Source organism: Melozone crissalis, unplaced genomic scaffold (assembly GCF_028551555.1).
Source record: "Melozone crissalis strain CALT ecotype California unplaced genomic scaffold, PUWL_Pcris_2 ptg000004l_1, whole genome shotgun sequence".
Taxonomy (NCBI): domain Eukaryota; kingdom Metazoa; phylum Chordata; class Aves; order Passeriformes; family Passerellidae; genus Melozone; species Melozone crissalis.
In genome coordinates this window covers 11,978,088-11,999,224 of record NW_026535782.1, presented here as the reverse complement: position 1 = coordinate 11,999,224, position 21,137 = coordinate 11,978,088, and the positions used below count along the sequence as shown (strand labels likewise).

At 45.6% G+C, this 21,137-nt stretch overlaps 1 protein-coding gene across 1 annotated transcript in view; it reads right to left on the bottom strand.

Moving 5' to 3' along the window:
- The window catches only part of TRABD (TraB domain containing), a 29,311-nt gene extending 16,768 nt beyond the window's left edge, over positions 1 to 12,543 (bottom strand). Inside the window, exons 1-2 of the mRNA XM_054279532.1 lie at positions 12,462 to 12,543; positions 537 to 599 (exon numbers count right to left, since the gene is read on the bottom strand). Of these exons, the coding sequence (XP_054135507.1) occupies positions 537 to 560 (24 nt within the window). The 5' untranslated portion in view covers positions 561 to 599; positions 12,462 to 12,543. The remainder of the gene's footprint in view (positions 1 to 536; positions 600 to 12,461) is intronic.
- Positions 12,544 to 21,137: the final 8,594 nt, after the last annotated feature.

Below are 21,137 nucleotides of genomic sequence, written 5' to 3'. Positions count from 1 at the left end.
ATTAACAGGACAAAAGAACTGACATTCTTATACTTCATAAAATAAAAATTTCCTGAGTTTCACCTATTATACCAGAAAAAGGTTTTGAGATACATGGATATGAAAGAAGAAGGAAAGGAACAGAAAGGATAGAAAAAGAATCTCAGTTTAATGTGGCAAGGAACTTCAGCTGTGTACAATGAGATTATTTGTATATAATCAATTTCTGTAATTTACTCACAAAACCTTTTTCCTCCTAAAGGTTTAATCTCATAGGTTAAGCGATTTTATGCAATTCCTCACTTGCAAGTAGAATAATAGAAAAGATCCATTTTAGCTTTTGCAACTGGAGGGAAAGAGAACCTGAAAAGAACCTAAATGTATCAAGAAAAATAGCATTCAGCTCTCCATTCCCATTTTAAAAGGGGTCTCACACCGGCATTCTCAGTCTTAAGACTTTGCAGAACTTGCTCAAAATAAGTGGAAGAACCTGGCTGATTCACTCTTGATCTTCCCTGCAATTGTACTGAGATACAAACTTCATCTCCAAGCCCTACCTCAGGCTGTTGCTCCTCTTGCATTCCTGCAGCGTAGGCTTATTTTCACCAACCACACAAGAACTGCAAAGAGTAAAAACAAATGGCAGAGAATTAAAAATTATTGGCATAACCCAGAATATCTGCTCAAGAATTGTCCAGGGAAAAAAATATGTATGTGTCTCTACAGTCTCTAATAAAGGTTGAGTAATAAAAGCAGCAAAGTGAAGAGGCAAAATGTCACCTCTTCAACTCTACTGCTATTAAGAGAACCAGAATAAACCAACAGAAACTCCCCCAGGTAAATCCAGCCTGTTTCAGTAAGGTTCTTGAGGTGGCTCAAGCCAGAGAACAGTTTCTGCAACAGCAAAAATCTCACTCAACTCAGTAGTTCTGTCTAGTTCATATCAACTATATCAAGACAGTTTTTAGGCAGATTCTAGGAATCATCTATATTTCTAGTATTTTACTGCTGCACAGAATATGAGAGCACAATCTTAATATTCAACTATAGTCATACATGTTGTTTTATCTGCATCATGTGACCACATATATTTATATATATGCCAGGGTTAGAAGGTCAGCTAGTACCTGTGTGACAAACCCGTGAAACTGGGTTTTCAAACCCTTACTGAATGGTTTCCATGTTTTAGTTTAACAATAGGAATGAAGGAATCTTAAAAGTCCACGTTCTCCATGACGCTGGCAGAGTGCTGTGATTGGACTTGGGTGGTACTCTGAGGTGATTACACAAGACACTGGATGTATGACTAGAGCTCATTCTGCTTATTCTCACTGCCATCACTAATACTGAAGCACTCCAAAAAAGTGCTGCGTCTTTACTGCAGCATTTTGTGCTACCTCCATTTGAGCTATTTCACAGTACATGTGATCAGTGTTTTGTTTTATTAAATAAAGAGAGAGCACTCCTAAACAACTTATTCATGGAATGCATTTGCAGTCCCGCTCTGAGGAGTTGACAGACAAGTCTGGCTCCTGCCCTATGGTCAGATGAGGCTGGAGAAAAGCTGGCTGGCATTTGGGTGACAGCACACAAATGTGATGGCAATGGCAAGCCTCCCCCTTCCCCAAATACAAAAGTCTCCTGCAGTCGGATCAGTGCTCTGCATTCTGGTTTCTAGAAAGCCATTTTACTGTCTAGCTTTGCTTAAAATAAGTTTCTTTAAAAGAGCGTTTGCCTGGGCAGTATGAAGCAAGTGAGTGTAATTCTGTCCACTGGCACATCTCCCATCATGCAGCAGAGGGATTTCAGGATTTTGTGCCTTCTGGCTATCCACTGCTCACAGTCAGCCAGCAAACTGGGATCACAGCTGCAGGCTGGGCAAGAAAAAAGCAGAGTGGCCAAAACCCTGGCTTCTGCATGGTCTCTAGAGCAAAATCCCCATGAAACCCAACAGATTCCCACAGCTTGAGCAGGTAACAGCTACAGACACAACTCCCGAGCTGCGAGGCAAATACCTCATTAAAACAAAAAAATACACACTGTACACAGTCCAAGAGGTTCATTAAAACAAACTATTCAAAAACAGACAAGAGGTCTGCATAGGCAACAGAAGCACTCCAGTTGTTGTGCTACAAGGCAAAATTTTAAAACGAGGACCTTCCTGCCTTCCAAGGAGTCAAGTCAAGGAAATCTGGATGCCAGAGTAAGCTGAAATGGCAGGTGAAGCTGAACTGCTCTTCTGCTTCAGTATTTCTCCAATTTACGAGTGTGGACAGATCTAAAGCAGTACAGCAGAAGGAAAGTCCTGCCTTGACACCTGCAACCTGACAGGGACACACCAGCCCACAGACACCTCATTCCAGACAGTCCCTCTGTTGTGGGGTTAAGTAAACTCAGTACCTCTTTTTATCCTGTCCTGTGTCTTGACAGACTGGCTTGACTACTGGGCTTAGACAGTAAACCACACTGGAAAGCAGGCTCAGTTTAAAAAAACACCACTTTTCCCCCCCACTCTACCAAGGCACTTTTAGTTCACATGATTAAACATTTGCAGGAAGAACTGCAGCACCAAAACTTGAGGAACAGCATGAAGCAGAGATGCTGAAACCAACTGCCCTTTAAGAAAATACTTGTTCAACTACAGCATCCCTCAGTGTACCAATACTCTGATGCTCAGCTCTAGGCTTGGTTCTCGATTGGTTTGTGTGCAAAATACCACAGTGTTTTTCTGTCAGTGAATCAGCTGGCCCTAAATAAAACCTAAAGTTCTACGCTTGATTAAGGTCTGCTGGCATTTGAAAATATGTCTCTTATCTACAGACTACTTTTCAAACTAATGAAGTGCAAGTTTTGTTTTAAAAATAGACTCCTTTACAGAAGCACTACATGGTATTTTTTCCCACCAAGTGACATTTTAGAAAACATCATCCCATTTTCACTACTAACTAAATTATATGTCTGATACTGGTGGGGCTGGGGGAGAGATCTTTGAAGTTCACTCAAGCTAACTCACACCAGTTTTTAACTGACCTATATCTTTGGAGAAAACAAGCTGTTTCCAGCTCACTGTTCCACTGCAGTTTTCAGCTCCAGGGAATCCATGGAACAATACTTCCATGGCCAGATGAGAGAATGAGCAGCCACAATGACAGGCAAGTCTGCCACCTTTCTCCTTTAGGACAAGTGGGTCCATGGGAATCTCATGAGGTTTAATAAGTACACGGTACTACACTTGAGTTGGGGCAACCCCCCATTATCAATACAGGCTGGGGATGAAGGGACTGAGAACAGCCCTGCTGAGGAGAACCTGGGGGTGCAGGCGGATGAGAGGCTGGACACAGCCTGGCCATGTGCACCTGCAGCACAGAAAGGCAGCTGTGTCCTGGCCTGCATCCAAAGCAGCGTGGCCAGCAGGAGAGGGAAGTGATGCTGTCCCTCTGCTCTGGTGACACCCCACCTGCAGTGCTGGGTCCCCAGCAAGGGAAGGACACTGACCTGTTGGACTGAGTCCAGAGGAAGCCACCATGATGGTTAGATGGCCAGAGCACCTCTCCTGCAAGGAAAGGCTGAGACAATTGTGTTTGTTCAGCCTGGAAAAGAGAAGGCTTTGGGGTGACCTAATTGCAGCCTTCCAGTACCTGAAGGGAGCCTACAAAAACCATGGAAAGGGATATTTTACAAGAGCTGTAGTAACAGAACATGGAGGAATGGCTTCAAACTGAAAGACAGTAGATTCAAATGAGATACTAGGAAAAAAATTCTTTGCTGTGAGGGTGGTGAGGCACTGCAAGAGTTGGCCCAAAGAGGCTGTGGATGCCCTACCCCTGAGAGAGTTCAAAGCCAGTCTGAATGGAGCTTGGAGCAACCTGGTCTAGTTACAGGAGCTTCTGTCAGCTAAAGGAAGGTTGGAACTAGATGAAGATCCCTTCCAATCCAGGATTTTATGCCCTTGTTTTCAGGTGCTTAGATCTGCTCAGGTTACATTGGAGCTGAAATTTTCCATACAGAAGTCTTGTTCTAGACTCACTAGAGTACAGGCAAGGCTGGGTACTCAGCCAGCAGCATCCTCCTCAGCAGCACTGGCAAAAGTCCATGTATTTAGGAATTAGTCAAATACCTTGGACTCCAGGCTGATCTAGTTCATCCACATGAAAGACACTATCCTTGTACTTCTGTGTATTCACACAAGGTATGTGAGTGCTATGATATTTGCAATGTAATTTGAAGCCTCTGAGAGAACACCAAATGTACCTTGCTGTTACACAGATAACCAACTGAAGTGCACAAATGTGTATGCACTTCCTTTCACCATGTCCAATAGTAAGAAAAGGGGCCAATTCAGATCAAATTCTGGCATCATCTGAACAATTTACATCCATGCATTTCAAAATTTCTTGGAGTTTAATTTTCTAACCTGTGTTCTGGGCTTTTTTCTCTTTTTTAAGTTTACTTTCCTAAAGAAATGACACAAGGTAACAAGGCATCTTATTTGTTTGTGCTTGTTCACCCATAGGTGAATTTTAAACTGTTTTGGCAAGCAGGGAAGAGTCTCACAGCCATTCAAAAGTGCAACACATAGCACTGCTCCTCCAGGAGAAAAAGATCACTAAGATTAGATGAGGTGCTTGTGAAAAAGAGGCGGTCTGCAGAACTTGCCAGGGAACAGAAGGAAATTCAATCCCAAGCTGAAAAGCCACAGGCAAAAAAAACTGTTCAGACAATTATTTACAGTGTTCCATAATATGTATACTGCAGTATCTCATAACCCCAAGTTCTGCTAACCATGAGATTTGGCATGAACATGTGAAACCAATCAAACTCCCCTCCTCCAGCTACTTCAAAGGCCTGGAAGAGCCCCTTGTGAGACATATCATACACTGAAAATCTCAGACATGACAGTGCACTTCTTTCAGATGTACTTGTAGACTCAGCTTTTAGGCACTCATAAAAATCAGAGATTAGGAAGAATTTCTGTTCTCTTATCTGCCAGGAGACTGTCTTAATCACGGATTCATTCTCCTGGTTGGAGTACTACCAAGAAAATTCCTGGAGCTAGAAGAAACAAGGAGGGGTGATTGATGATTGAATGATGATTGAATCTCCACCTCAAACACCTTTTTCCCAGGCAAATGGAATTCTTAATGCATCTTTGTTAGTCTGAGGGGACCTGCCATTCACTGGGCCATTAAAAATTGTTGTTTATACATACATATGTGAAAAAACGAAGCCCTTTTGCCAACTCTTAAAATACCTCGGAACCAAACAGGAGTTTTTGAGACCACCAAATAAACTGCAAACCTAGAATTTAGCCATTACTCATCTCTACTGATAGACACACATTTCCTCTCCAGCTCTTTTTGCTCCTACAGCACACAGGACAGCCATTGCTACTGAGAAAGTACTGCCAAAGAGGGGCTGTATTTTTCCCATGCACATGGGCATTATTCTCTTTCCCCCAAAACAGCAAGTTCAGAAAGGAACACACAGAAAAGTTCAACATCTTCTAGCAAAGAACTCCCTGCCATGCTATTTCACATCAGCCCTCCAGTTTTCCTAACATAAACCAGCTTCAGCAGAACTTCCTTGCACAAAATCTTCTCATGAACTTATTTTTATAGCCTTAGTCAACCAAAGTGTTTCGGTTCCAGCTTCATATTTAGGCATCTGAAACTCTCCCAGCTTGCAGTCTCAAGAACACAAGAGGTACATGCACTCACAAATCAGCTTCTAGCAAGGCAAGTTAAAGAACAAAAGGCCCTTTCCTGTTTAATTTCAGTGAGAAAATTCAAACACCACACAGACAGTTCATTACAGTATCCTCCTACAGTAGGGCTAAACTTGTTCCCTTAGTGTCTTGTCTAAATTTGCTTCCTTCAGACAGTGATTCAACTGAATCGGTAAAAAAGCTCTCAAAAAACCTCTCATGCTCCTATCTATAAAACAACATAGTCAGCTACTTTTTAACAAGATTTTTGTTGGATGTTTTCCTCCTTCTCAGCTATACAGAAATTCAGAAGCAGCACTTTGTTTCCTCAACATGTTGACACTAAGAGGGAAATAAAAGTTGTCCATAGTCTTATAACTGCTCTGTATTTTCAATGTGCTGCACACACATCAGAATAGCTAGTAAAGAAACTAGAAAAGGAGTCACCAAACTACAGCTTGTCCCACCTTTTATTGAAAGGAACAGGCAAAAATTTCTGTGTTTGATCTCCTTAACAAACAAATCTCAATTTATCTATTAGTGCTTTTGATAGCTACAGTATTCACTAACATTGCAGCAAGTACCCACATCTCTTGTGTTAATCAAAGTGTTAATATCAAAGTGTTAACCCTGTAGCCTCTGAGATAGGATTGTACATACATTCCTGCTTACAAATAAGTAACTGGGGTATATGAATGCTTAAATACGCCTACAAATCTGACCTCTGGTAGCTAAACAAGTAGTTAGAAGGCTCATGGAACTTTCAAAGCATTTCAATTTTGCAATCTGAATTTTCCTTTGTTTTTAATCATTGGTCCTTCTAGGATCCCCACACACCCCACAGGACAGCACTTCCTCCTAGTAACAAGGCACCACCACCCATCCTTGTTCCTCTGAAGCTGCTGTGGGAAAGACAAGAGATAGGCTGAGGACTGAATTTTAGAGCAAGGTGTTGAACAATAAGGTGGGAATCCTCCAGTGAGAATATAGCACACCTCACATAGGTCATGCTACAATGAGCCAAAACTGCCCTGCACTAGACATAAGCCACAGGCACACACAAAAGACTATGTCACAAACAGACTCGTGTGCAAGTCCTCTAACACCAGTATCCCTGGCCAGAACACAGCTTCCAACACAGCTTGGCATGAGATGCAGCAATAAAAACTTACCTGCACCTATGTGCATTAAGAGTGCTGTGCTCCTTTCATCCTCTAAACCTGCAGTTTCACTAGCAACGGATATTGATTTAGCTGGTATAGCCTGTACACTTTACATTCATATTATGCACTGCATAAGCACATCTCATTTGAATACTGCCACCTTTTAACAGGATCACTTATTTTATGTAAACAAAAGAGGCATACCAGTACTTCAGAAGATACAGACCAAACTTTTCTCCCACTGACAAACTGTTGCATTCTTTACTTACTGCTGAAATACCTAACAAAGCACCTTCCATGCTTAACATTTAACCTACTAAGAAGGCAAAACCAAAATAACAGATAACCTCTGAAGTCTCATACTCTGCAACATAAACAGAGTATTTAATATAGATGAGGTTTTTTCCATACTTATGCACAGAAATCTCACAAATGTTTACAAACAATCATCAGCTCCAAATGGTGTCTAGTCTGTTGATAGCCTGTTCATACTCAGAAGGATGCATCTGTGGAGACCTGTCTACCAATTAATGTAACAGCCGCAAATTCAGAAATTTGAATGTATTTCAAAATTATCACCAAGGTGACCTATTCCACATATTGCATGTTATCTCTTTGACACAAACCCACGCCTTTGAAACTCAACTGAGCAACTGGTTCTGTAATCACAGATGGTTGTAGAGCATGGCTCTGGTTTCTCACGACTCAGAAGTTCACAAATTTCAAAATACGTATTTTTACCCTCTGAGCATCAATGAGGTTTTCCTGCAAAAGGAACTGTGCAGACATATGCAGCCTAAACTCAGGTACCTGCACACTAGAGTCAATGTCCATTTGCAGGCTTTGGTAGTTAAAACATCAAAGTCAAAGACAACTACATTCATCTTGCTTGAAAGGAGGTGTTGAAACATGAGCATGTGTGGCCTGGGACACTAAAAACACGTTTATGGGTGAAAGACAAGACGGCATTCTCATATGCTCTGTGGTTTTACAAGTTATTGCTAATTACACTGACTGGGGCTACTTGATGAAATGAGTAAGTATGAGGTGAATCAGGACGCTAATGCACTGCATTGCAGATTTATGAACAAACATTAGCCCAAATCCTTACTCTTTTAAGAGGTTGCAGAGGTTACAAATATACTGCTAAATTTAGAAACATGGGACAGAAAGACCACAGTGATGCGGCTCAGGTCTGGACAGCCACTCAGAAACTGGCAGTTTTTTAGACCCTAAACATCTATTCAAGTCACCTTCCTATTGCATTCCAATGTGAATTACGTGAATTCAGCAAAGATCTAGAACCAAAATAATTTTATTGACTTTCCTGTATCCAGCTGCTCAGGGTAAGCTATCAGTACATCTCCCTCTGGGCCACATAAAGCTATGAACAAAGTGATACTTCTGGTTTTGGAAAATCCTCTGCAAAACACTCCCAAGCAGAACAGGAGGAAAATAGCACAGCTGCTGCACGTGTATGGAGTTCTACAAGAAGCAGCTCTTCCACTCTGTTCATTACCTAAAAGCAGCAAGCAAAGGAAACAAGTGAAGAAATTCTGTGGTGTCAATGGCTGTTTGCTGCATCTCAAAAGTACCAGCAGACACATTCACTCTTGTTATAAACATTTTGAAACACGATCCTTATGATGCTAAAATTGGGATTTCAGAGGACAAATAATTTTGCCCAACTGCCAAGCACATTATTTGTCAGTAGTGTTCTTTTGCCTGTCCCTTTCATTCTACTCTCCAAACACTATCTGTGAACAAGCTGACTCCTTCAAAATCATTATGTGAATACAAAGCTGAAAGCAGTTACATGACATGAGCCCATCTTCTGGCAACAAGTAAAGAAATACAGCTCTATTGTGGCAGAGAACTGAAGAAAAACTCCTCAGAGAGAAAGCTCCAGGGTAGCAAATTCCAGCCTGCAGTCACAGAAGCCCCATGATAACACTAACAATTCAGTACTGTTGACACACTCACAGGAAAGCTGTTCTACTTGCAAGTTCATCCAGCTGTCGAACCACTCATTTAACCTGTAAAGGACTCTGCACCTAACCAATTCAGTATATTCACAGAATGACTAGGTTGGAAGAGACCTTAAAGATCATCGAGTCCAACCCATGCCCTAACACCTCAACTAAACCACAACACTGAGTGCCACATCCACTCTTTTTTTAAACACATCCAGGGACAGCAACTCCACCACCTCCCCGGGCAGGCCATTCCAGAACTTTATCACTCTTTCCATGAAAAACGTTTTCCTAATATCCAACCTGTATTTTCCCTTGGCACAGCTTGAGACTGCATCCTCTCATTCTGTCAGTTGCCGCCTGGAGAAAGAGACCAACCCCACCTGGCTACAGCCACCTTTCAGGGAATTGCGGACAGTGATAAGGGCACTTCTGAGTCTCCTTTTCTCCAGGCTGAACACCCCCAGCTCCCTCAGTCGTTCCTCACAGGGTTTGTGTTCCCAGCCCCTCTCCAGCCTCGTTGCCTCCTCTGGATGCGCTCCAGTGTCTCAATGTCCTTCCCAAACTGAGGGGCCAGAACTGGACACAGCACTCGAGGTGTGGCCTCACCAGTGCTGAGTACAGGGGAAGGGTGACATCTCTGCTACAGCTGGCCACACTGTTCCTGATACTGATATATATATATACAAAAAACACCAACAAAAACCACCTCTATTTCCATGACTATCTGCTGCCCTCCCAAGAAATGAGAAAACCCCTCAGCAACTCCTGATCCCAGCTCCCCACACAAGAAAACCCCTCAGCAAGCAACTCCTGATCCCAGCTCCTCACACACAGGCCTTCTTTCCAGGCTACTGTAACCGGCTGTCTGGCTGTCCTTCTGAAGGGCAGCTACCAGTGCCACATGCAAGATATGCACCCTAGCAAGGCAAGACCAGCATCTCCAGATGCAGCAGCACACAGGTGATTGGACACTTTCTTCAATTCCACCAGCAGTCATGGTGCTGTTGTTCCGCTGTGGTGTAGGCTCCTGCTCTGTCTCAAAAGCGTGCACTCCCTTCCTGAGATAGACACACTCTCAACATAGGAGCAGGACGTTGCACTATCAACAGAGACAGAGTTATTCAGCACACAGCCTGAAGGGCTTACCCACTGGAAGATACACTCCTGGAGCTCCAGTGCAGTGCTTGATAGGCAGGGTCATCAGGACATTTAAATTCTTGCATGGGGACATGCTAAGATGCTGCATCCCTCAGCGATTTCAATCAAAACTGCAAGACAGGTCGACTAAAGGCAAGGGAAGGAAGGAGGCAGGAGTAGAAAAGAGCTCCCCTACCTTTTTTTTTATTATGAGAAAAAGAAGCGTACAGGAAGAGAACTTGTCACTGAGTGCATGCATGTTTTCATACAAATCCATAAACTGTGGTTTAATATTAAAGTTATGTTCCCCTAGTCCTTTATTAGAAAGGGAAAAAAGAGTTTTCACTACAAAAGTTTTAATTTCAAATACAGAACCGCAGTATTAACTAACATGTTCAAACCATCTGAAATTCGAATGGGCCTTTAAAAAAGCATTCAATAACTGAAGGTCTGATCTCAGATTCAAGTCACATAGGTATTTGCAAATATGTTTCTAATCTAGTAACAACTATCACCAAGAGAATATATTGGTCAGATTTTATACTAAATCATCTATGGAAGACAGCCAGTGTCCTGTCTCCCCACAGGACAGGGAGAGCTACAGAATCCTTCTTTCCTACCACCACTGGCTGGCAAAGCACATGCTGTGATATCACTTCAGACAGACACAGTTACACACCACTCCCATTAAATCTGGAGCACACTTATCTCTGGCCTGCTCTCATTTCTACATTTTCAAAGACTGTCCCAAATCTCTCTCTGCACTTTTCCTGAATAGCAAATAAGGAACAAGAAGATGCTTTCCAAAAAGCATTCTTTTAAAAAAAGCACTCTCCCACAAATAGACGGCAATACCACGTGGTTCATTCACAGTTGTGGTGGCAGCAGCAGCAATGTTTCATCATTTTTACCATATGGAAGAAAGAATTTACTGAAAAATCAATCTAACTCTTCAAGCTACACAATATCCAAGTGGTGTACAGTTAAGATGCCAGAGTGCCAGACACTGTGAGGACTGACATTTACAATAAGCAACCTAAAATTGAAATTTACAATAGAATAGTCAATTCAAGTTACTGAATCTTTAAAGTCTACTGCCACCAACAGCAGTGCCACAGCCACAACCCGGATATTTTAATTAGTAAACTCATTTAGCTTAGAATAATTAAATGGATACGTTTTCCCCCTACTGTGTAAGGTCTATTCCCTACTAAAATACAGATGAGAAACCTCTGGAATCTGGTTTGGGTTTTTAAATTTTTTTTGCATTACTCTGTTAGCTTTCTAAGAAGGAATACTTCCATTAATGAGGTGGACAGTAGTTGCACAGATACACAACTCTACAAAATGGAGAAGTGTCATTCCAGACACCCTGGGTGTTTTTTAAGACTAGTATTGTCACCACCACATTTGCGAAACAGCATCTAACTTGTAAAAGACTATCTCGTTCTCTCACTTTTCCAACCCACCAGTTGCAACTTTCTCCAAAGTTTTACCAAAGAAAAATACTCTTTTTCTTCCGGAAAGCTGGCAAAAATAAATACCTCTGTTATATGGACATCTGCATGAGAAAATGTACTTTCCTCAAGAGAAGAGCCCAGGCTATGCCTATGTGCCTATGACACAAGTTATGTTCAAAAGCTAGGTTAAGCTGAACTATTTTCAGAGGTGAATTCAAAAAAAGACACAACTGTTTAGAAACAAAAAAAACCAAAAAAACAACAAAAAAACCCCAAAACTGTGAGTTTCGGCTTTTCCGCAGCTTTCCGCCAGAACCAAACAAATCCCACGCTCTTATCACCCAACACCTGGACCAGGAGCCTTGTGCCACGTCTGTGAACCCCCAAACCAGTGAACAGCCATAACGAAGGAGCTGAAGACACGCGGGCCCGGGACCTTACAACCGGCCCCAGAGCCGCATTTCCCCCCAGGTTTCCTGCCCGGCCGCAGCTCCCCGGTCGGCAGCACAGTGCAGGGCAGGGCAGCGCGGGGCCTCCTCGCGGGCCGCCCCGGGCACCGGCACCGGCCTCCTGTCGCCCCTCGAGCGGGGCCGATGGCCTCAGCCCGCCAGCTGCGAGGCGGAGCTCGCGAGGAGAGGCCCCTCGGCCCTGCCGCGCGCGGGGTCACCGGCGGGGCAGCGCCGCAGCAGCCCTGGCTACAACTCTCTCGCCAGGCCCGGGGAGCGCTTCCAGCGCCGGGAGCGAGCAGGGCCGCCGCGCCCCGGCCACCTCCCTGCCCGCCCGAGCGGCCGCTGCCCGGCAGCACCTCCGGGCCGGCACCTGGCGAGGCAGGGCCGGGTGCGTGCCGAGGGCGAACAGCGAGGGGACACGGCCGCGCCGCTCGCAGACCCTCCCCTCCTGCGGGGCACCGGGAGAACCGCGGCACCCGTCATCCGCTTCCCCTTGCACGCGCCCGCCACGACCGGGGTCGGCCCCAGCACGGCCCCGCCGCCCCCCGGCCCGGAGAGACGCGGCAGCGCGGCCGCCCCCCATCCCCGCTGACCTGCCGTGCCGGGCGATGGGAGCGGCGGAGCCGCCGCTGGCCGGGGCGCTGCGGGCGGAGCGGGCGCGGGGCGCGTTAGCCGGACAACGTGCTGCACGAGTCAGCGCGGGGCGGGGCCGCCGCGGGGCACCCTGGGCGCTGTAGTCCTCCTCCGCTCCCGGTTGCGCGGCAGCGGGCGGCAGCGGACTACAGCTCCCAGCGCACCAGGCCCGCCGGGCCCGCCCGCCGCCGGCCCCTCCTCCCTCGCTCGCCCCGCGTGGCTCCTCCGCCGGCGGCCGCTCCGCTGCGGGCCGGAGCCGCGCGGTCCCGTGTCCGGGCCGGGCCCGGCGGCCGCTCGGATCCGTGCCGGCGGGAGGGCCGCCAGGGGCTCTCGGGATTTCAACGGGAGCCGCGGAGCGGGCGGGGTGCCATCAGTGTGTGCCTTCAGCTTCCGTGGGGGGCGGGGACCCTTCTGGCAGGGAATTGAGCCACGTCTCTCTCTGAGGCTGCTTCTCTCTGTACTGGGGATCAACCCTGCGGCCGCAGCGGCCGCTCTCGGCCCAGCCCGGCTCGGTGCAGGCGGTCCGGCTTGGCAGCGACCTTCAAGCCCTGGCCTGGGAGCCCGCAGCGCTGCCCAGGTGTCCGTGCCTGCTGGGGCCGTCCTTGGAGCCCTGGGCTGGAGATGTGTGCGGCTGTAAGGAGTAAGGGAGAGCCCTCAGGGGTATCCATGTGAAAACACGCCTGGGGCTAATGAAGGCTGAAATCGCAGGGATATCACGCTCCAAACGACGTCATCTCTGAATTCACCCATTACTTCCTCGATGTGCAGCCCTGCTGGCCACTGCTGTTCTGGCCCTTCGCTTTCTCTCTCGCAATGAGTCTCTCCTGCTGGAAGAGTTAAATGTTTCTCCCACAAAACATGAATAATCTGTGTTACGCCACCTCTCTAAGTACAAGGGGCGTTTGGTGATACTCCAAATTACTAGGCTGACACATAAAAATATTTTACTGATCAAGAAAATATTTGTTTTCAGAAAGATGTGTCAAGACTTGATTATAATAACTGGTTGTGTCCTGGAATTGTCTCTATCCTTTTCCTGTTTCTCTGTTCTGTTTCTGATAAGTCACAGTTCAGTGACAGTATGGCTCAACACCCATTTAGTCTGAGCACACATTTGTTGTCTAAATACAGTTTTATTTGAACGGATGTGAAGGTTTGTTTTCTTATATTTTCTTACTTCACACGCTTGGTTAGTTAAGGATTAGGCTGAGCTTTGCAACTATGTGGTATGTGGAAATCAAGTCCAGACATGTTGAGACAGTTGGGAGTTTTACTTCCTGTTTCAACTTGCTATAAAAGCCCAGACCAGGCATTTCACGTGTGAATGAATCAAATAAGGTGCAAGCTACACAGACCTTCAGTTCTGAGGAAGAACTATCCAATGTCTGACATAAAAGGAAAAAAAATCACTTTGGGCATTTTAATCCAGAGCTGTACACTGATTCCAAAGACTTTTTTTTCCCCCTCCACAACTGATAAGTGAAGGCCACCAAGAAAGATGGGACACTCTGCTAGATCAGAACAAGTTGATTGATGCTTTTGAGGAGCGTGCCTGATGGCTTTATTGGCATCCAAGGACATCAGCCCCAGATGCAGCTGCTCCCCCTGACCACAGCAGCTTGCTTCTGAGTCTGCTTCTAATCCCACCTTTTCCAGCCATCAGCCTTGCCCAGCCACAGGCTTTCTGTGGTGCCAGATCTTCCCCAGGGCTGTCCTGTAGCAGGTAAAGCCCTGTGAACATTGGCTAAGCAGCACGAGAGGCCCTTATGCTCAGCAGCCTGAATATCAAGTTGCAGTAGGGTCCCTTATACTGCTGATCACAGATTTTATCCTCAGATTTGCTCAGCTATCAGTGTGTGCCAGGCTTAGACTCAAGCCCCAGCTATTTGCAGTGTCATGTGTTTGGTTCAAGCTGATACTGATACTGAGTGACAGCTCAGTATTTTTTTGACTGCAGATCCTCCTACTACCCCACCAATGGTGTTTTGTTCAAACTCTGTGAGCCCCTTGACAGAATACATATCTCTTCCCAAGCTTCCTAGATGCAAAAGTTCAATGATTTTTTAGTCAGAGCATGGGAGCACTGCCTTAGCCTGCAGGAAATGCCTCACCTGATCTGATCTGATTGACAAGCCCTGTGCTTTTGGGAATAGTGTGAACCTTTGCTGGCCTGATTTTATTTTAGCTTGTGATGCTGCACCCTGATTATGTCAACAGTGTCGGTACTTTTGTGTATACTTACTTCAGGCAGTGTTTCCTTTGCTGGCTCAGCAAGAGCTGTGCTGGCTGAACATGCCTTTACAAGGACTAAAGTAAGATGCAGGTCTCTACTGACATGAAACAATGTGGCTGGAGATTCTGCCTGTGCCCTTTCAGCTTTGCTTGTGGTGTACAGCACTTCTGAAAGTGGAGAGGGAGCGCTGAAATGGGAGGAAGTTTATCAAAAGCAAGGACCTCTGCCAGCAGGAGGTCTCAGAGGTTCCCTTGAGCCAGGATTGTGCCAGGGATCCCTCTGACAACTGTGGTGTCTCTGCAAGAGCCTGTGTGGCTGTAAATTGGGTTCTGCTCTGTTGTGAGTAATGAATGAGAGAGTTGTGGTAATTGAATACTCCATTAATTAGCAATTGCAAGATGAGTCACTGGTGTCTTCTGAGAAGCCTAATGTGACATGTAAATCATGTTCTTAACATTTAATAAATTGAATATCTTCTTTAAATGATGCTGTTGATGTGGGATTGTTTTGAGATCAATGGCAAATGCCAGTAGTGAAGAGAGGGCATGGTAGAGATTCCTGGATTTCTTCATTCAACTCTACTCAAATACACTTCTTTTTTATACTGAAACTGATCCTCATGGAATGTTTACCAGCCACAGCACAGTATATCTAAAGTAAGTTTGTTGTGTAAGGAGCCAGAAAGGCTCCTCATGAACATGCCACTGTTTTAATGCATAAGAATTTCCAGGGATTTTTGGAATTTCTAGGACTAGGAACGAGGAGGGGAAGTTAAGTGCACTTCTGCCTGCCCTTCCTTCCTGTCTTTCCTTCTTTTCTTCCCTCCCTTCTGCCTTCATCTTCCATCCACTCTGCCCTGTTCTTTCTCTTTCTTAACAAGTTATTTTTACATAAGGTTTCTGAAGAATTGAAAGGAGTAATGATGACATCAGCCAGAAGAGCTCGAATGTCTTCAGTGATTTCTAGTTTGTAGCAAATAGAGACCCAGTGCAACATTTGAATCAGCGCCTGAGCAGATTGCCAGGGAAGGTTCCAGGCTGTTTCCTGGATGGCCATATGTCTGTCCAGGTCACGACAGATTTTTAAGAACTGGTAATAAAGAAAAAATCACCCCTACCACCCAAAAAAGAAAATCTTGAGCATTAGAAACGTTATTCAAGCATCTGACCTAAACTGGTGTTTGCCTGATTCCAAGCCCAGTAGCTGATGCTGTGTGGGACTGGAGGACAACTTTCCCTTTGTAGCAGCCTTCATCTGTTTAAACATTGTCACGTCTTCTCTTGCCTTCTCTAGATTAGTGAGCCTTAAGATTTTCTCCGTGAGTCCCATCCTCATGGATACTTGGCTGGGGTCGGCACTGCACACTGCCAGGAAAACTCACCTGGACTCATCACTGCTGAGCGCTCCCCAGATCAGCAGGATCCTTCCCCGCCACCTCCGGCGTTTCCAGCTCGGGAGCAAGGCGGGGGTGCCGTGACCATGGCTCGTCGGGATACCGGCGGGAGCGTGTCACGGGCGCGCTGGGGCAGCGACGGGGAGCAGAGGGGGGGGAACAGAGGGAAGGGAAGGGAACAGGGGGCGGGGAGCAGAGGGAGGGGACACGGCGGGGCTGGGCCGGGCCGGTCCCGCGGGGCTGCGCCGCCCCCTGGCGGCCACGCTCCGTCAGCGCCCCTCGGGGGTGCTGCGGCCCCCAGAGCCGCCCCAGCCCCGCACCCTCCCTCTGTCGTCTTTGCTCGGAGACACTATCCATCTCAGACTGCGAAGCAGAAGACAGGCAGAGTGACTAGCAGCTTCGCGGAATTTCTTTGACCGTCCTCCCTGGAGGAGATGCGTGGTTCCGTCATTTCGAGCTCACTCGCTGCATGTTACGGCTCAGAAAAGCCCCCGAGGGCCACCTCCAGCGTGCTTCACTCCCTCGGATCGGGAGTATGGTCTGAATTCACGTTGCTCCTAAACAGCGTCATCTAAAATGCTCAGAGAGAAGTTAGAGAGCGTTTCTGCTGCACCCAGGAGGGATACGGCTGTTGTGTCACTCGGGAAGCACAGAGATGGCTGCCTGCCATGTCAGGAGTGCCACCCAGACCCAGTGCCCTCCGTGCACCGGTGTATCTGCTCCTGCGGCTGGGAAGGTCTAGGAGATGTTTCTCCTACACTGCGATGGAGCTGCTGTGTGTGGCTGGAGTTGGCTCCAACAAAGCTGATTTGGTAAATCAGAAGAACCCAACCACACACAGGACTACTTCAACTGTCTCTAGACTTTACAATTTTCCCTTAAAACTTGTGTGAGGTGTAGGGACAGTTCATCATGAGTGGTTGCTGTGAAGGGAAGCTGATGACTGTGAGCAAGGCTTCAATAGCCCGGGTCCAGCCCTAGCTGCTGTGCTGGTGACTGCAGCATGGGCACAGCCCATGGTGCTCTGGTGCTGTGCAGTCCACAGCGCGCATAAGGAGGAGGATGGTGCTGATGGCAGGGGGGGTGGAAAGGCTCCAGCTCCTTTGTTCTTCCTCGGCATCATCCCCACCCCCTGCTCTCCCCCTTTCCATTAGATTTGTAGCAGACCTGCAGAGCGCAGTGCATTGCAGGGGCATTCCTAGTGCTTGTGGGTAACACAGCTTTGATACAGATGCTGCATCGGCACAGGGCTTTTTGTGAGATCGTTCGTGTGGGAGGCATGTGGAGCAAGAAACATGGCATTGCTGTGACAGCAAGGTGAGTGTGAGACACTGGCTCTGGGCTTTCCTTGTCCAGGAGGCAAATTAGCCACTGCTTCTCTACAGGAAAGGCTGGAAAAGAAGGCAAAACAGATTGTACACAGATGTACCTCTGTGAGGAAGCTGAGGATTGCACAAATTAATCTTTCTGTTCACCAGAGGTAAACACAAGTCTCACAACAAAACCTAACCCCCATAAGCTTTAGAAGACAAGGAGAGACAACAGAGCTATTATATGTGGTCTTGTTCCTACACATGAACAATTAAATTGCACGGTGCTGCCTTCAACTAATAACAGACTGGATTAGAGCTACAGAGCAGAAAATCTGGGCTAATGCCAGTTTGCAATCCATAATGCACACTTGTCTGCCTCAGATTTGGAAGCTGTATGGCATTACGGGAGGCTTTGGTTGTAATCCCTGCAAATAAGTAAACAAATGAGTTGAAGATAAAGACCACTTAATGAAGCACTGAAAATCACTGCTGATGTCAATGTGACATGTGGACACAATAAATAGAATGAGGGGTCCAGATACTTGGTTTAAAGTTGTACTGAAAACCCTGGTTTGGCAATGGGATTTTTTTCTCTTAAATTCCTCTGTTCTCAAAAGCCTTGGGGCATACATATACAGGAACAGCTTCTCCTACAACAAATTGAACTAGGGATTGAAAGAGCTGGGTGCTTTCTGCTCTCCACTGATTCCCCAGGGGATCTTTCTAAGCAAAGAACAGTAAGTTAATTTGAGCAGGTGGTGCAAACATTTTCCCACATACTGCATCCATATGTGGAATCAGTGAAAGTGCTGTAATCAACTTGCCCACTCATCAGCTCCCCTATTTGCATGAGCTGTAAGACTCCTTATGTGTACTTGCATTCACTTGAGGACATAGCTTGCACAACTGAAGTCTCTGGCAAAGCTCTCTCTCACTTCAGTGGCCACAGGACCTGGCTCCAGGAGCTTGCTGTGAGTGTGCTGAAGATGGAGAGCTTCAATACCATTAGTATTGTATTAGTTCAATTATGTAATTCAATTAAAAGAAAAATCAACCCTGTTACATGATTACAATCCCTTTCTTACTAATATCTAGAAATACTATGATTCACAAACCCCAGCTGCTTTTACCTTCATAGATTAGATGGAAAAGTGCTTAACACATGAAAGGTCCCTTCACAATGCCTTTCTCCTGAAAAAAGAATTAAGTTGCTAATAAAATCATTAGGGCACCCTATTGTTACATGATGTTTGTGTGTGCATGTTTCAGTAGTAGGTAGTAGTCATACGATGCAGAATCAGAACCTAAAATCCAAAATTATACCTACTACATATCAGAATATTCAATTGCCTCTCAAGGATTTGAGTCAAAAAGTCAATTCCCATGCCTGTGTCCTCTAATGGACCTTGAAACAAAGAGGTGGGATTTCCAAGAAATTAAATATGTTCAAACTTTCTGCAAAAAATCCTGGGCCATACACCTAAAGATAAGAGTGAAGAGAAGGAAGGAGACATCCTCAAGATTTCTAAGAAGGTGGACAACTTACTGCTTAAATGCAGACAAGTTTGAAAAGGACTCTATTAGGAAGAAAAATGAAGAATAAAATTACCTCATGGTTGGAGGTACATAGTTTGTGGTAATTGGGAGCGTGGCTGTGGCAGAGCCTCATCCCTAATGCACTACAGCTGTGAAAGGCAGGTGAGCATCATTGACAGCAATGGGACATGGAGTGCCCACAGTGCACTGACCATCACCAAAGGACACACAGGTGCAATGCAGGAAGGCTATAAAAGATTGGGCTAAAGAACAAGGACAGCAGGCACTTGAAGTTTTTTGTTATGATGTTGGTCTGTATAGGCAGATGCTCAAGGCCTTCTGATGAGGTATAGTGTTACTTTGTATGGGTGAGTGCTTAAAGCCCTCTGAAATTGCATGGTGATACTCTGTGTACTGTGGCATGTGCTGTGACACATGGTCACAGTGAACAGCTTCTGCTCACCTGCCCTTGTGGCCCTGGTGGAGCAGTTTAAAGAGTTATTGCCCTTCAATCAGAGTTTAGTGCCCCTAATGAACTTGAGAGGGTTTATGCAAATCCATCCTACCTGGCATGACAGTTGCCTAGAAGCACTCTTGTAATCTGTCCCTCCATCTCTGGTGAGAATATAGGAATTAACAGCAATAACTTCCCAAGCTACTTGCTTAAGGGCTACCTGTGCCCTGCAACAAAATTTCTCCATCTGAAAACCTGAATAGTCCCCAGACAGGTTACTGCTTAAATTGGCTGCTTTTCTTGAGAAAAGAAATCCAAACTACAACAGTATAAAATCATACTGTTTATGTATTATGGACACATCCAGCTGTGTGTGCTGGGCGTTTTGTCTAGAAGGATACTGTGAGAGACTATTGAAAACTTTGCCAAAATAAAGAGATTCCCACATCTGCTGTCTTCCCTTGGTCAGCTAGATGGGTGACTTTGTCATAAAGGAAAATTAAGTTAGTTAAGCAATACTTTCCCCTCATGATCCCATGAAGATCAGTATCTTTAAAAGTACATGAAAAATGTCACACAAAAATAAAAGAAGAAAGTTTTCAGCAATTCTTCCTATGGGAAACTGTAAGAAAACTTATTGTAGTTCTTGTTTCTACCATGCTGATTAATGCTTTACTGTCTACAGACAAGCTATGGAATTAATAATGTAACAGGCATTTTTAATACAAAATTATGGTAAGAATACTTAGGATTTTATCATCTTAAGAAAACAAAACAAGATCATTCATATCTGAGTATCAGAGAAGGACTGGCAGGCTGACAAATGATTGTCCTGACTAAAGCAATGAAGCCAGTGTGGGGTGTTGTTTGCACACAGGCTGTTTCCTTTGAATAAGCCTTTCCTGACCTTTACAGCAGGCAAGAGCAATGCTTCCTTGAGGACAGCACACTTCATGTGAGCAATTCAAGGAAGCTGTAAAAGAACATGGATCCAGGCCCCAAGGCTTGGAAAAACCCCTGCTGTTGTACTGTTGTTGTGTTACAGAAAAGCCATAACCAGTCACCTCAGCAAGGACATGGGTTTGAGTGACCCCAGGATAAATGTGCAGCTCTTTCACCAGCCCACACACTGTGTGGTCACCTTGTCCTCTCCTGTGATGGCAAGATCTGCCGAAGCACAGAAGCACAGCAGAGACAAAGAGGATACGTGTGCAGGTAGGAATCAGCAGGTACGTGTGGAACACCTGCCTTTGCACTGGACATCTGTTTTCTGCTAAATGCTTCAGCTGTGCAATTGTCCATGAGATTTCCCAGTCCCTCACCCAGGGGCACAGAAAGCATGAACCTTGCTGGTAACCAAATATTCTTTTTCCCCACTAACCTTGTGCCAAGCACCAGTAGGAAGCAAGGGACTACTGATAGGTATTTTTTGATAAAAACACATTATGGGCAACATATAGATCACCTCTATACATCAGGTTGTGTGCATTATATTTTTTATACAATGAGCAATGACAGCTGTTCGTTCCATAAAGCTACATTTACAATATCACTAAAAAGTTTACTGTCCATTGATTGCATAACAAACCAAAATACATGGTATATTGGGGTCTGTTTTATGCATCCAGAGGAATAGTCTTCTCCCTTGCATCAGCATTTATGAACTGGAAGCCCCCACTATTCTGATAAAATTAAACAGAGAAGTGG